Source organism: Ahaetulla prasina, chromosome 1 (assembly GCF_028640845.1).
Source record: "Ahaetulla prasina isolate Xishuangbanna chromosome 1, ASM2864084v1, whole genome shotgun sequence".
Lineage (NCBI taxonomy): Eukaryota > Metazoa > Chordata > Lepidosauria > Squamata > Colubridae > Ahaetulla > Ahaetulla prasina.
This window is the reverse complement of record NC_080539.1, coordinates 22,336,269-22,353,257: the sequence shown is the minus strand read 5'-3', so window position 1 is coordinate 22,353,257 and position 16,989 is coordinate 22,336,269. Positions and strand designations below refer to the sequence as shown.

The 16,989-nt window shown below is 40.2% G+C and overlaps 2 protein-coding genes across 6 annotated transcripts in view; one reads left to right on the top strand and one right to left on the bottom strand.

Annotated features, from left to right (window-relative positions):
• Nucleotides 1–16,989, top strand: part of COL26A1 (collagen type XXVI alpha 1 chain) — a 211,133-nt gene that overhangs the window by 81,899 nt on the left and 112,245 nt on the right. The gene's annotated exons all lie outside the window — the stretch shown is intronic.
• Nucleotides 12,015–13,192, bottom strand: PFN4 (profilin family member 4). The gene has a single exon (XM_058164394.1). The coding sequence runs from the start codon at nt 13,190–13,192 to the stop codon at nt 12,806–12,808; it is 387 nt and encodes a 128-aa protein (XP_058020377.1). The 3' UTR covers nt 12,015–12,805.

Here is a 16,989-nt window from a genome sequence, read left to right as displayed (position 1 = left end):
GACGGCCCTGGCTCTATCTCTGTGTCCAACGCAGAGCATCCATCAGAGCCTTCCCCAGACTCCAGAACTGGCCCAAGTCCCTCCCCAATCTCCTCATCGTCGGAGTCTGCCACCAACTTCTCTGGCAGCTGGTGGGCCACAACAGGAGTCTTACAAAAAGAGTTCAGAAGCCAGCAAGCAGGAAAAGGGCATCCAGCTCAGTCTAGGCTTCTTATTGGTGAAGTTCCTCTGTACCATGCAGTGGTGTTATATGACCACATTTGTTATTTTAATAAAATATTAATGGTTCAAGGATTTTTTTAAAGGACAGCAGGGAGAGAAAGAAACTGGGAAGGAAAAAAATAGTTTGAGGCCACACATTTGAAATCTTTAAGAGAGATGCAAAGTTTAAAGTATATCAGCGTGACATCTCGGATCCAATTCAAAGTGCTGGTTTTGACCTTTAAAGCCCTTCATGGTATGAGGTCGGGTTATTGAGGCTCCAGTGACGTCACCCTCCTGCTGGGTGCTCTAACAGAGCACTCCGTGTTAGAAGATTGTAAAAGTCAGTGAAACAGAAAAAAAATCACTGTTCACTGAGCTTAGCATAACCTCTGGGTGAAAGAGGTTATCAGAGTTGTGGGAAAGTGGCAGGTCTGACAGGGGGTTTGCTCTCAAGAGCGAATTTTCCTGGATTTATGACCCCACCGAATTCCACTCCCTCCAACTTCAGCACGCTCCTGTTTTTATCAGGAAAAAGGAGTGGGAATGTCGCTTCTGCTCTAAAGGACTTATTAAATTGATTGATATTCTAAGCAGACGGGAATTTCACAAGCGTTCGATCTTTGATGTAGAATCAGCACGGCAAGTACCGACTCCCTTTTTGAAACTTGAAACCTTTCTTTGTCTTTGATTAATTGACTTTTAAAATGGCGTCTGAAAGTGAAAGTAAAATTTTTAGTACGATGAAGCAGCGTTATTTGTGGATTGTTACAAACGGAGTTTTTATACTGAAAGGAGGGAAGGAGAGTTATTAAGTTTGAATTCCTGATTCTTTTGAAGACAGAATGGCAGCTAAACCTTTAAAGCCTTCTGGAAGAAGGGGATCTGAACCAAGTCTTGAGGAAATATTGAAAGAACAATTAAAACTTTCTGAAGATAGGCAAAAAGAGATGATGGAGAATTTTAATGCAAAAATAAGAGAAGATATTCTTATGGCAGTTCAAGGACTGAGTAAAAAAATTGAAGGATTGGAAGTGGAAATGCAACAGATCTCTCAGTCAAATAAGCATTTAGAAGACAAAATGAAAGGTGTTCAGAAAAAAGTGGATCAAAATGAAGATCAGGTTGTGATATTACAATATAAACTTATGGAAGGAGCTCTTAGAATTCGTGGTATGCAAGAAGAGCGAGGAGAAGACTTAAGAAAAATTATATCAGAAGCATTGGCTGAATTTATTGAAGTGGACCCCCAAGAGGTAGCTTACCAAATTGATAAAATATATAGAGTTAATTCCTGGATTGCAAGACAGAGAAAGCTTCCTCGGGACATTGTGGTTTATTTTGTGAAAAGGACTATGAGAAATCAAATTCTGCAAGTTTCATATCAGACAACTTTAAAAATTGGAGAACAGGAGTTGAAGGTGTTGAAAGAGATTCCTTCAAAGATGTTAAGAGACAGGAAGGAATTTGCTTTTTTTACACAAGAACTTAAAAAACATCAGATTCAATTCAGATGGGAGGTGCCAGTTGGACTGACAGTATTCTATCAAGGAAGGAGATATAGAATTGACACTGTTTTAAACACATTTGTTATTTTAATAAAATATTAATGGTTCAAGGATTTTTTTAAAGGACAGCAGGGAGAGAAAGAAACTGGGAAGGAAAAAAATAGTTTGAGGCCACACATTTGAAATCTTTAAGAGAGATGCAAAGTTTAAAGTATATCAGCGTGACATCTCGGATCCAATTCAAAGTGCTGGTTTTGACCTTTAAAGCCCTTCATGGTATGAGGTCGGGTTATCTGAGGAACCACCTCTGCCTGATTACATCTGTTTGTTTCAAAAGAATCCACTGGTTCTTATCCCTCGGGAAATTAAATTTGGCGAGGTCAAGGAGGCGAGCCTTCTCTGCCATGGCACTTGCCTTATATGGAACATTCTCTTCCTTGAAGTGAGTTGACATAGTTATACTTTTTTTTTTTTTGCTATATGTTGCCCACTGTCTCTTCTTGTAGATAAGTGGTCATATAAATTTGGTAAGTAAATAAAGCTATTAAGCAGTGGAACAGCCTCCTTGTTGGATTTGCAGTAACTCTGTCAATATTTTTAAACAAAGGCTAGATAGCCAATTGCCTGGGATGAGGATTCCTAACTTGGGCAAAGAGTTGGACTAGATCAGGGGTGTCAAACTCAAGGCCTGTGCTTAAATCTGGCCCATGGGGCCGGCCTGGAAATATCAAAGGACCAGCCTGGGTGCCTCTGGCAGCTAAAATGGGCGTCGTGCAGCCCCCCCCGGGCTTGTTTTCAATCTCCATAGCCTCCTGCAGCATTCTGCCAGCCAAAAATGGGGGGCCAAAAATGGCTGCATGGGGGCCTTGTGTCCTGGTTTTGGCTAGCATAGTGCTGCTGGAGGCCGGGGAGGTTGAAAATGAGCCGTGGGGGGAGCCACGCACGGACCCACTGCATCCCTTTTTGGCTGGCAGGGTGCTGCAGGAGGCATCTGTCCCGTTTCCCCTCCACCCCCTCTCCCCACCAGCCCACGGAGAACTACAATGCTGATCCAGTCCTCGAAGAAATCCAGTTTGACACCCCTGGTCTAGATGATCTCCAAGATCCCTTGGAGATCCCAGTTCTGATTCTATGATACTCAGTATTTCTGACCAGAGATCTTATATACAGTATAATCTGTTCAAAATAGTTTGTTCTTGAGAGCTAAACACTGAAGGCCAAATTTGAATAAATCAATCTTTACTTAGCAAACTCTTTGCTATTGTATAAATTTCAGCCATACTAATTACCAGCCTTTTTAATTTTTTTTTTATTTAATTTTTTATTTACATTTATTTATTTCTCCGAAGACTCAGGGCGGCTTACAGTGTATAAGGCAATAGTCTCATTCTATTTGTATATTTACAAAGTCAACTTATTGCCCCCCAACAATCTGGGTCCTCATTTTACCTACCTTATAAAGGATGGAAGGCTGAGTCAACCTTGGGCCGGGCTTGAACCTGCAGTAATTGCAGGCTGCTGTGTTTTAATAACAGGCTTCTTACAGCCTGAGCTACCACGGCCCTTATTACTGATCCAAGGAGAATTGCTCTTTCTAATAATTATAATGATAAAACTGGCAGCTAGCAGCAAGAAATAAAAATTTGAGTGGGCAATGTGTAGTGGGACAATTCACCCCGGCCAGCTAGCCCCACTCAACCTGCTCCAATTGTCTCACTGCAGCCAACTCACTGTGGGACATCTCGCCATGGCGCAATTCATTTGTCCCTGTCTTGAGTTATCCTGTGTTGAATTGTCCCACAGTGAACTATCCTGCAGTGAGTTGGCCACAGGGAGTCAGCCATGGCAAGTTGTCCTAGACCCTGGGTAATGAGTAGGCAGTGGGTGATATGAGTGTAAGGTGCAGATCTTATGTAGCCTGTCAAGTGCCTTCTTAAGTTGGCCAGAGTTGGATGGGATAGAGAATTTTAGACTTTCTTCAGTTAGATTACTAATCTAACCAATTTCTTTATGTGGAAGGAGACTACGATTTATCTTTCACCTCTGATAGCAAAATATCTGGACAGTTTCTTTGCTACTTAAAGGAATTATTTGATTCCAGCTGCCTGAATCCTAGATTCAATATTTCTAGCATTCTTCAATTTTGGGATCTGGATCATGGAAGATACTGCAAATTAATCTGTGTGGTAAAACGTGTGAGGCACGCTAGCCTTGGGGACTCATCAGTATTTATTTGTTTATTCCTTTTGCTTGTATCTAGTTAGGTTGGTAAGATAATGAAGAACTTAGCAGGAATTGTTTTTTTGGCTTTGAAGGCCTTTATTCAAACAATTCTGCTGTATAATAAGCTTGACTTTATTTCTCTCTCTCTCTCTTTCTCTCTCTCTCTGTTTGGAGCAAAAGGAGTTTTTAGCTAGAACAGGAAATGAGCCTATTCAGCCACCCAGACTGCTAAATCCTGATATAAAGACCATATGGAAGGGGGCAGCCCAGAGGTGATGTGCACTAATTATTGCAACATGCATCAACTTGATTGATTTGAATCCAAGATAATGCTGACACCTCAACCTAGTCTGTTTCCCTTCTCCCATGTGCTTAGAAGTTCAAAGACGAGGATCTTCTCTGGGGAGGCTAAAATGTCCCCGATCAACTTGGAATCTTGGCACCAATTTGATGCAGCCAGCTAATGACAACTGTTTTACGTTTGCTCATATAAATGTCAACCCTGTCTTCTGTCCTTTTTAGATACAGATTCTTTTTATGTTTTAAAGCAGGGGTCTCCAACCTTGGCAACTTTAAGCCCAGAGGACTTCAGCTCCCAGAATGCCCCAGCCACCTGGGGAATTCTGGAAGTTGAAATCCTCCGGGCTTAAAGTTGCCACGGTTGGAGACCCCTGTTTTAAAGGAATAGTAGCAATTCACCAAGGGCGACAATTGCTCTACCTGGTTATTCTGGGAAGGGTAGTTTGCAGGCTGTGACTTTGTGGTAATTCAGGATATACAGTATATACCAGGGGTCTCCAACCTTGGCAACTTTAAGACTTGTGGACTTCAACTCCCAGAGTTCCTCAGCCATCTGGCTGAGGAACTCTGGGAGTTGAAGTCCACAAGTCTTAAAGTTGCCAAGGTTGGAGACCCCTGGTATATAGGGTCAAACCAGTGGTGGGTTGCTTCCAGTTCGCCCCGGCTCCGCCCACCCGCCCAGACGTCATCAAAAACGCTCTGCGCATGTGCAGAAGTGCCACGTGCTCTTGAAGCAAGTGCGCACACCTGTGCGCTACCAATAGCGAACCAGTAGCGCCAGGATTTGAATCCCACTACTGGGTCAAATGTAGTTTCCATAGCATTTTTTCCCCTAGAATGAAGCATCTAGCTTTTATGAAGGTATACTTAAAGGTACATCCATACTACCTGCAGTTTAACGTAATACAAAAAACATCAAGAGAACTGATTTAAGCAGTTCTGCTGCCATTATTTGCTTCTCATAGAAACTAGTCTTCATAGCTATTCTTCATTTGACCATAGCAGGTTCTCTAATAATTGTACGAAAACATTTAGGCCCGTCTCGTCAAACTGTATTTTTCATTGACTACCTAAGCGAGGGGTGTCAAACTCAAGGCCCGCAGGCTGGATCCGGCCTGTGTGGTGCTTAGATCTGGCCCATGGGGCTGCCATGGAAACAACAAAGGACTGGCCCACATTCCCTCTGCCAGTGAAAACAGAGCTCAAGAGGGCTGCACGCTCCCTTCCCGAGCTCCGTTTTCAGTTGCAACATCCTCCTGCAACCCTCTGCCAGTGAAAATGGCGCTCCCCTTTTTACTGGCAGAGCGCTTGGGCCACCACAGGTGCCTCCGACATGAGTGACGTTGAGCTGGCCATGCTCACCCTGGCCATACCCACTCACCCAGCCCCCGCCCCCCCGTAGGTAAACACAACCCTGATGTGACCCTCAGTGAAATTGAGTTTGGCACCCCTGACTTAAGTTAATTCATATTAAACACAAATATAGCATAATTTTGGATGCCCTTCACTTTCTTTGGAAACAATAACAGCTTGTAGATATGTCTTGTAGTCTGCTAGGGTAAATTCTTGCTTTTGGAGTTTTTTCTCACTCTTTCTTGCCCAGTTTTTCTTGCCCAGAATTATTGTCAAGTTTCTTTGCATGCGCTGTGTTTTTGAGTTACATTATGGAGATTTCCCATTATGCTCTATTCTGGGTGTGGTAAAAGCATTCCAAACCCTTACCTTTCTCTTCTCTAATTAAAGAATTTCAGACATTAGCTTCTTGGATATGTTTATATTTAGCTGAACGCATTCTGTCTTCTACCTGCAGAATGTTCCCTCTGTCACTGGTTACTACAACATAATCTCAAAGCATAATAGAACCACCCCTGTTCTTAATGCTTAAGTGGAAGGAGAAGTGAAAAAATTCCACAAGCAAGCATATAAGAGGCTCATTAAACATATATTTTTATCAGAATTTATAAGCCTATGTAAACAACTGTAACTTTTATAGCTAATTGTTTCTAGATAATCCTGTGTGAATATATCTTAGTTCCTTCTAAGAAGCCAAGAAACCAGAAATGTTGAAAATATGTATTTTTGAATATATCAAATAGTATACATATTTGAAATTGGGTGGAATTTTAGTGTCACTTTCGGCATCTTTGTCTTGCTTGTGATTATTTATGCATTTATTTACCGCATTTTATGCTGCTCATTCATATATTTATGGAATGTATACATTTCAATTTCAAGAACTTTAGGCAGTATACAAGCACAAGGTAACATAGCCAATAAAAGAATACAATAATACAACAGATTAAAAGATAACCATATATAATTACAGTAATGCTTGCATTTGTTGCCAGTAAATATAAAACAGCAAATTCCAAAGATCTGTCAGAACAGCTAAATTTATACAGACTCCCAGAATGCTATGAGGGGTGTGTGTGTCACTTAAACCTTTGGGGGTGAGTCATTCCAGGAAGGCGGGGTGGCTGCCACACAGGTTGCCTGTTTTTAGACCCCCTCCTTTCTAACCTCTCAGCAAGTGTTCTCTGACTGGGAATCTTTGCACTTTTCTCTTTCAGACAATATTGTAGAGCAGGGAGATAAAAACTGCATGGGATACCAAGATGCATCCAATTTAGTAACTTATATTTTGCAGCGCTCAGCTATAGTCGTCTATTCTGGCACAGCATGTTAATTATCAGTGGATTAAACTGACCTCGCTTAGTTGATACTTTGATTTAAGTATTTATTTCCTCCATTATCTTTGTAAAAAGAAACAAAGTTTTTTTTTACATCATTTATTTTGGAATCTTATTGCATGGCCTTTTGCCTATTTCTCCATTTTGGTCAACATTTGATTGTGTTCCTTGCCTACTAGATATTCCCAGTTTTCTTATCATGCAAAATTCATTTAGCATTTTCCCATTTGCAGCCACCAATCTGGAAAGAAGAGCTTTTATAGGGTTGGGTGTCCAATTCGTAGTTCCTTTGCTTTTTCAGTTTCATTACTTTGCCTGCACTGCAAATTACAATAGCTATCAGGCTCTTTAAAGAGGATTTTACAAGAAAGAGAAGAGAGATCTGGAATTCATTTCCAAGTGTTTGACACAAAGTTGGAGCATTTGGCACGACAGATGTTTGATTCAACTAGCATGGGCAGTGGTCTTGAATGCTCTGGCTTGTAGTTCTATAAATATTTAAAGGCCATATCCTCTTCAGCCTTGGCTTACAAAAGTGGCCATGATACCTTGCCATTCTCATGAGCAATATTTCAACTTTGGATTCAGTTAAATGTACATCATGCTTTGTTCATTTTATTGAGAGGCTTCACGAATGTCAATTATACTTTATGACCATTCCCAGCACAGTACATGTAATGAAACTTCCTCCCATCTATTATCTGCAACCTAAGGTTTATTTATTTATTTAAGTATTATATATATATAGAATAGAATAGAATAGAATAGAATAGAATAGAATAGAATAGAATAGAATAGAATAGAATAGAATAGAATAGAATTCCTTATTGGCCAACTGTGATTGGACACACAAGGAATTTGTCTTTGATGCATATGCATCAAAGTGTACATAAAAAGTGTGTACATAAAAAGACAAGATACTCTCGTCAAGAATCACAAGGCACAACACCCGGTGACAGTCATACGGTACAATAAGCAATCAAATCATACTAGGAAATAATCAATATCAATATAAATTGCAAGGATACAAGCAGCAAAGTTACAGTCATGCAGTCACAAGTGGGAGGAGATGGGCGACAGGAATGATGAGAAGACTAATAGCTATAGTAATGCAGCCTGATGTGAATACTTTGACAGTGTTGAGGGAATTATTTGTTTGCAAGGTGATGGCCTTCGGGGAAAAAACTGTTCTTGTGTCTAGTTATTCTGGTGTGCAGTGCTCTATAGTGTCATAGGAGTTGAAACAATTTATGTCCAGAATGTGAGGGGTCTGTAAATATTTTCACAGCCCTCTTTTTGACTCATGCAGTTGGTAGCCATTGTTTTTTCTGCAGTTCTAATTATCCTCTGAAGTCTCTGTCTGTCTTGCTGGGTTGCAGAACCAAACCAGATAGTTATAGTGGTGCAGATGACAGACTCAGTAATTCCTCTGTAGAAGGAATATGTAGAATATGAAGAACAGTATGCACATAGTCCTGGCAGAGATCATTGTTGGAAACTCGGCTACACCTAATTCTCATAGTGACATATAATGGGTAACTTCATAGGAACAAGCTTACTTAGTGGGGGCACCCACCTTGGAATGCCCTCCTGCAGTGAGATAGCCTTAGACCTTATTTTAGTATCTTTTCAGCATCAGGGAAAGGCATTTTTATTCTTCTACGACTTCTAACGCTTTAATATTCATGCAGCAATGGAGTTTTTAAGCTTATTTTCTTCCTGCTGTTTACCACTTTATGTATTTTTATATTTATGTTTATATGCTTTTATATACATTTTGAGAGCCAATATCATGTAATAGTTAAGGTGCTGGACTAGGAATTGGTCGAATTTCAGCCATGGAAGCCAGCTGGATGATTTTGAGCCGATCAACTCTACTCTGGGAAGTAAAAACCATCTACCTACTAACTTGCCCTGGACCAATATGGTAGCTTACTCTTCAAAACCATTAATGAAGTATATAGGATTAGGGTCAGGGTCTTTAGAACATTATAAGCCACTTTAAGAAAGCTATATTATGAAGTACAATGTGTACATTTTTCAAATAAATAATGCAGAATGCTAGCAAATTACAGTGGAAGAAAAAACAGAAAACCAAGGAAGGGGAATAGATTTGAGACTCTATTAGATTTGACTGGATGGCGGAAATCTTACATAACGTATTAGATTAAAAGTCCCATTTTTAACTGTATTACCTAGGGTTTTCTCCTTCTCCTGCCCTGAATTAAGGGATTACAGAGTCATAAAAGCTTGATCACAGAATATCAGAGGTAAATGAATCTCTCTCTCTCTCTTTGTGTGTATGTCTGTGTGATATGGAGGGAAGAAGCAGGACTGAAGATCAATTAAGTATTTTCATGGAATTTGCCACAAATTCTAACCGTTTCAAACAGTCACTAAACAAATGGTTGTAAGTTGAGGACTACCTGTATCTTCATCACACAGTCCTTGGCATACTAGGAAATACTGTAGCAGGGATATCTGATGGAATCATTTGAACCATGCTAAAGCAGAAATCTGCTTCCAACTTTCCCTGTGTTCCTTAAATGTAGAAGCTTTAAGCCAATCCCACATTGCTGAATAATTTTACTAAAGAAATTTTGATTTGACCAGTGGTGGAACTCAAATTTTTTTACCGGTTCTGTGGGCATGACTTGGTGTGCGTGGCAGGGGAAGGATACTGCAAAATCTCCATTCCCACCCCACTCTGGAGCCAACAGGTGGTATTTGCCAGTTCTCTGAACTACTCAATACTTCCGATACCGGTTCTCCAGAACCTGTCAGAACCTGCTGAATTTTACCCCTGGATTTGACTGGTTCTCCAAGGACTTTGGAAAGCACATGGGTTTTCTTCCCCTAATTTCCACTTTATTCATCCAACAGCTGAAAACAAGATAGACAGACCTACAAACAGGGAGAGAGAGACACACACACAAAACAACCCCAGATCACCAGGCTGAGTTTGTTGGTAAAAGCTTAAGTATGTTTCAGGCCTTCATTCCAAAATACTCCTCAAACAGGTACAACTTAGATACAGCAGATTCCAAGAGGCTAAAAGTCATTTCAAATAGATGGTCATATAAATTCACAAATAACATCAACAATAATCACGAGGGAGAGGAGAGCATGCCCACATACAAGTGCTCTCCATCCACTTAGTTTCAGTGCCCAACCTTACAATCAGTCCTCAAGTTACAAAGGCAATTGGGATGTGGTTGTAAAGCTTGATGTCATGTGACTGAATTGCTTGGCAGCAACAATCCCAATTGCTGTCAAAGCCCCAGGAATATGTAGGTCATTAAACAAGGACCTCACCTAATAATGTGGGAAGAAGTGGGATTCCCAGGCAAGCAACCCAGCAGGCAGTGGGTTGAGTGCTATGAATGGGTGCTATAAAGCAGTGGTCTCCAATCTTGGCAACTTTAAGACTTGTGGACTTCAACTCCCAGAATTCTTCAGGCAGCAAAAAAGCTGGCTGAGGAATTCTGGAAGTTGAAGTCCACAAGTCTTAAAGTTGCCAAGGTTGGAGACCACTGCTATAGAGCACAGGCAAACAGAGGCATGGGTGGGCTTCTACATAGCAGCTCCTGGGGCGTTCATAGATGAGATCTGGATCTCTTGACTATGCTAAAGGTAAAAAGGTAAAGGTTCCCCTCGCACATATGTGCTAGTCATTCCCGACTCTAGGGGGCAGCGCTCATCTCCATTTCAAAGCTGAAGAGCCAGCGCTGTCCGAAGACGTCTCCGTGGTCATGTGGCCAGCATGACTAAACTCCAAAGGCGCACGGAATGCTGTTACCTTCCCACCAAAGGTGGTCCCTATTTTTCTGCTTGCATTTTTTACCTGCTTTCGAACTGCTAGGTTGGCAGAAGCTGGGACAAGTAACAGGAGCTCACCCCGTTACACGGTATTAGGGATTCGAACCGCTGAACTGCCGACCTTTCAATCGACAAGGTCAACATCTTAGCCACTGAGCCACCGCGTCCCTTCTGACTATGCTATTGAGAATTAAAAACAGAATTGTTTTTAATTGTCTGGAATAAAACTATGTACAGAAACTAATGTATTTATTTAGATGGAAGAAAACATATTAACAACTATTCTAAATTCTGTATTGCTTGCTTTTCTCCTCATTTTATTTCTGCGTCCCAGTATGGGTAAAGAAGATTCCGCCAGGTGAGAAACCCAGCTTTGGAAACTCAGAGGTTAAAATGGTCTCATTTTATTGACATTGTAGTGTTCTAAGTTGCATCCCAGGCTTTCCCTCCAAGTTTCCATACCTGAGGTAATAAACCTGCAGTCCTTGGGCTAACATTGTCAGCCTTGGGGGGTGGGTGGGAGTTAAGATTTATAACAAAAGAAATTTGTCTCTTTTTCCAGCAAACTGCAGGGCTGAAAGGAAAAAAGTATTGGTAAAACAAAAGTGGTGAATGGACGGGGATGAGAAAGAGACAGAGAAGAAATAGAAAAAGAGAATAAAAAGGGTTATTTATTCCTCTCTATATAAGGGATGACCATTTTTATGCTCCAGGGCCACATATGGACTTAGAAAACCTGGTGTGTGGCCCCCTGTACAAGCATACCTCATTTTATTGCATTATACTTTATTGTGCTTTGCAGATACTCTCTCTCTCTCTCTCTCTGTGTGTGTGTATTTTATGAGACCCTCCACCAACAAAATAATTATGGCTTTCTTTGAAGGCTCAAATGATGATTAGCATTTTTTAGCAATAAAGTCATTTTTTAATTAAGGTATCCACATTGGTGTTTTTTTTAGACATAATGCTATTGCTCACTTAATAGTCTACAGTTTATTGTAAACATAATTTTTATATGCCCTTGGAAACCCAACACATTTCTGTGACTCACTTTATTGCGATATTTGCTTTATTGCAGTGGTCTGGAACTGAACCCATAATATCCCTAAGGTATTCTTGTACTTCTTCAAAAGTTACCCTCCCCAACTGTAATGCTTAATGGAAGAGAAGAGGAAAATAATTCACACAGGGAATTCTATTAACCACATTTATTGAACATTTACAAATCAACATTAATGCAATTTAAAACCACTCCTCCTTGCTCACCCACTCCTTTGCCTTGGACCCGTCTGCTTTCAAAATGGCATGAAATTCTGCTTTCAAAGTGGCACAACCCTGGCATGCCAGCCTGTGGCCAGTTACAATCTCCAGCTTGAAAAAAGCTGCCCTGTTTGTTACTGGGCGTGGCAAAGAGAACATGTACCCAAGATTTGATGGAAAACATTATTTATGTCTGGCAGCAAAATGCAGATCTTTCTAGCATCCAAGTTCAGGTGCAGGGGACCAAAGACAGTCCAAGTTGTAACTGGGGCAAAGCAAAATCCCAGAATTGCCTCTTCTTGAGAATAAAACCAAGAAAACTATGGTTTGCTGCATTTTTAACCTACTGCCTTACTCTGTCCAATGGTAGAGCTGGCTCTGACAGGAAATTCCCCATGGAGGCCCAGTGGTCCATTGCCTTGGCAACCTGGTGGTCCTTTTTCTCAACAAGGAACTTGTCATTGCCGTGGTAACAGCTCTGCCAATCTCAGCTGGTTTCCTTTCATTGCAGGTTAATAGCAAGGAGATGGTCTCCGTCTCTGCCCATGCTTGCCTGTTATATCTTTCTCTGGAAATAGGCTTATAGTAATTCAATTCCACCTCAAGATTCTTGTCTACACTTTGAAAGTGTTTAATGATGATGCTGGGCATTCTCCTGTGTGGCTCCAAAGGACATGTCCATTGAGACTGGCCTGTAGGGAACCCATTGTGTTGTTCAAAAAGGGACATTTCTTTTGCTGGTTATGGCAAGCAAGAATTTTGGGTAGGAAGTTCTGTTGCTCTTTTCCTTCTTCCTTTCTTTCTTCAGTTCCCCTTCGCTCTCAGGTAGTCTGCTAGTTTCTCCACTGCCTCGACGCAGACACTGGGGTACATGCCTTGGCAATATGTTCCGACCAGGATAAAGTTTGCTGTTTTAACTAGTATCACTCCCTCTTCTTTTGCTTTAAGGTAGATGGAGTTGCCATCTGCTCGGAAACATTTATAATACCGGTCATGAAAGTACTGCCCTTCCTTTCTCATTTGGGCTGGGTTGTTGAAGAAGGCTTGGACAATGACTGAGGCCCAGTTCTGAATATTAAAGCCTAGAGTTGATGTCATCACATTCATGTCGGATATTCTGATAAGGGCCGCTTTCTCTACATGCTTTGTCTTGATGAGTCCGTCAAGCAGCAGAGTTTGTGCCTGGTTCATCTCCCTCTGCGTTTGATAACTAAGGCTTTGGCTTCTCCCTGGAGAGTGTAAACAGTTTAGTTGCCCTGGTTTCTCCCAAGGGATTCTGGGAGCTGTAGTTTATGAAGAATGCTGAGCTCACATGCTCAGCCATAGACTAGGTAAGGAGTAGAGTTAAGCCCAGCCTCTTCTATGAAATTGCAAAGTTTGTTTTATTTTTAAATGTCTTTCCCATTTTTAAAGATGGAGACCCAGAGCAAAGTGTGCAAGGAGAATTTTTTCTAACAGATTTGAAAGGAAAATAACCTCCATCTCTTAACCTTGTATTTACTGCACTGATACTTGAATATAATTCCTACATTCCTTCTGATCCTGACTTAAATACCAATTGCACCTCAAAGAAAAATGACATTGACAAACAAAAAATAGACTACAGGAATCTATTACTTCCCTTTGATTTTTAGCAAAAGTAAAATGACTTATACATTTAATTTTGGGGAGGGCATAGTTTTCCTTTCAGGTAGATATGAAGTCAGAAATAAAAAAATTAAGAATGATACCTCTATTAATCTTGGATCTTTTATACTGCTTCAAAAATCTGCAGAATTTATGTGATTAAAGATAAAAATGAAATACAGTAAAATGGTTCTGATTTTCTTTAATACTTCAATTATTGGTCCTTAGAAGTGCCATCCACCAAACAGACATTTCACAGTGTTCGTTCTTAAATAAAGCCATTGACATTTCTAAGCAGTCGTTCTGAAACCTGTAAATAGACCAGTTGAGAAGTGCTTATTAAACAAAATCAGACTGGTTTCCACACAGGTTCTGAAACCATTAGGTAGACAGATTCCCAGCTGAGTCTGCCTCTGCCTGTGCAACTTTTAAAAACAGTGTTTTTTCTTTTATATTTAAGAAAGATCTAGTTTCTTGCAGTCAATATATTGATTTGGCCAAAAATAAGCAATTATTGCCTTTTGGGGAGGTTAGTAGCAATACCACTTAGACTTATATACTGCTTCACAGCGCTTTTTACAACCCTCTCTAAGCAGTTTACAGACTCAGCCTATTGCCCCCAACAATCTGGGTCCTCCTGGAAGGCTGAGTCAACCTTGAGCCTAGTAAGATTCGATCTGCCAAATTGCAGTCAGCTGGCAGTCAGCAGAAGAAGCCTGCAGTACTGCATTCTAACTATTGCGCCACCACAACTTTTTCTGTAGCATTCTGCCTTGGAGTACAAAATGTTCAAAAAGGAAAAGGGAAAAAATAAAAACCAGAAATTAAAAATATAAAATAAAAGTGTAAATGGTAATATCTTATAAAATGATAACATCTCAGAAGTTAATCAAAGTGACTGTTTCATGTTGAATTTATTTAATTAATTAATGGCAGAATTAAAACAGAGCTGTAGTATATATATATATATATTTTAAAAAAGACTTTCATATACTGTATGAGGGAAAGTTTGTAACCTAACATTTTCCTTGATGAACAGTTTTTCTGTCAAGGACAAAACATATAGTTCATTCAAAGAAAGTAATTGTTTTACCTGTTCTGCTTTGGTTAGGCTCCTTCACAAGTACTGTGTCCCTTTCTGGTTATCATGCTTTAACAAGGATTCTAAAAAAAAGAAGATTCCGATAAGGCCAGAAAGGATTATCAGGAGTCCAGAGGTGTCTGCAGGAAATGGGAGAGGCAAGATGACATACGCTATCACATAAATGCTATGATGTTTTGGTATTTATTTATATTTATTTATTAAATGTATATGCTGGCCATCTCGCTGTCTAAAGTGATTTTAACCACCAACTAGTTTCATCGCTGCCATCATGCCATGATGCTGGCTGTCACTCAGCTATTTGGCCCAATAGCCATTGCAGCTCAGCTATGCTCTCAAATAGCTTGCAGAATTTCAGAATACTTAACAATCCGTTCTCATAAATAGGTACAAGCTGCTCCAGACACCATTGTATCATAGGATAGGACAGGACAGGACAGGATAGGATAGGATAGAATTGAATTGAATTTTATGGGCCAAGTGTGATTGGACACACAAGGAATTTTTCTTGGTGCATATGCTCCCAGTGTACATAAAAGAAAAGATACGTTCATCAAGAATCATAAGGTACAACACTTAATGATAGTCACAGGGTACAAATAAGCAATCAAATCATATTAGGAAACAGTCAATATAAATCGTAAGGACACAAGCAACAAAGTTACAGTCATACAGTCAGTGGTGGGATTCAGCCAGTTCGCACCGCTTCAGGAGAACCAGTTGTTTAACTTTCTGAGCAGTTTTGCAAACTGGTTGTTGGAAGAAATCATTAGCGCAGAGAACTGGTTGTTAAATTACTTGAATCCCACCGCTGCATACAGTCATTAGTGGAAGGAGATGGGTGATAGGAACTATGAGTAGATTAATAGTAGTTTAGACTTAGTTTGACAGTGTTGAGGGAATTATTTGTTTAGCAGAGTGATGGCGTTCGGGAAAAAACTGTTCTTGTGTCTAGTTGTTCTGGTGTGTAGTGCTCTATAGCATCGTTTGAGGATAGGAGTTGAAACAATTTATGTCCAGGATGCGAGGAGTCTGTAAATATTTTCACAGCCCTCTTTTTGACTCATACAGTGTACAGGTCCTCAATGGAAGGCAAGTTGGTAGTCATTGTTTTTTCTGCAGTTCTAATTATCCTCTGAAGTTCTGTCTGTCTTGTTGGGTTGCAGAACCAAACCAGACAGATATAGAGGTGCAGATGACAGACTCAATAATTCTTCTGTAGAACTGTATCAGCAGCTCCTTGGGCAGTTTGAGCTTTCTGAGTTGGTGTAGAAAGAACATTCTTTGTTGTGCTTTTTTGATGATACTTTTGATGTTAGGTGTCCATTTTAGATCTTGGGATATGGTAGAACCTTGAAATTTGAAGGTCTCTACTGTTGATACTGTGTTGTCTAGTATTGTATTATCTAGTATCATCAACATCATCATCATCATCTTACCTACTTTTTTAAAATACTTGGTCAACTCAAGGCAGTGAACATACCTTATTGAATAAATATAATACAATACAAATACCTTGGCTAGCTCTAGCTTTTTGCCATTTATGTATAACTTGGATTTGCTTGCTCTCCCCCCCCAAATATAGCTACCTTCATCTTCACTATATTAATTTTCAAATCTGTGCTCCTTCCTGCGACATATGACATCATAATAATAATAATAATAATAATAATAATAATAATAATAATAATAATAATAATAATAATAATAATAATAATATTTTAATTTGTATACCGCCCTTCTCCCGAAGGACTCAGGGCGGTGAACAACCAAGTAAAATACAAAAACAAACACATACAATATTAAGAACAACCCTTAAAAAACTTATTCAATTGGCCAAAAATTTAAAATACAATTATACCCTATAAAATTACAGAAATTTAAAACCCATTAAATCAAATTAAAATTTTAAAAATCAAGATAAAAATCAGATCTAGGGTGCCTCCCCCGACGTGGATAGGGCCGTCAACTAATTGAATCAGGTCCATGGCCGTCATGGAAGCCATGAACTCCCGAGCCGCCGAGGATGCCGCGCCAGTTGATGGCAGATTGAAATCCCCCATGACCAACAGTCTAGGGGTTTCAACTGCCAACCCGGCCAGCAACTCCAACAGCTCAGGCAGGGCTGTTGTCACGCAGCAAGGAGCCAGGTATGTGATCAACAAGCCCACTTGAGTCCTACGACCCCACTTCACGTAGAGGGACTCACACCCAGCTATCTGAGGCACAGTGGTCTCCCTCGGCTCAAGACTCTCCTTAA

Excerpts from the sequence above, each read along its gene's own strand:
- PFN4 (XM_058164394.1), bottom strand. The coding sequence starts at position 13,192 with ATGAACCAGGCACAAACTCTGCTGCTTGACGGACTCATCAAGACAAAG.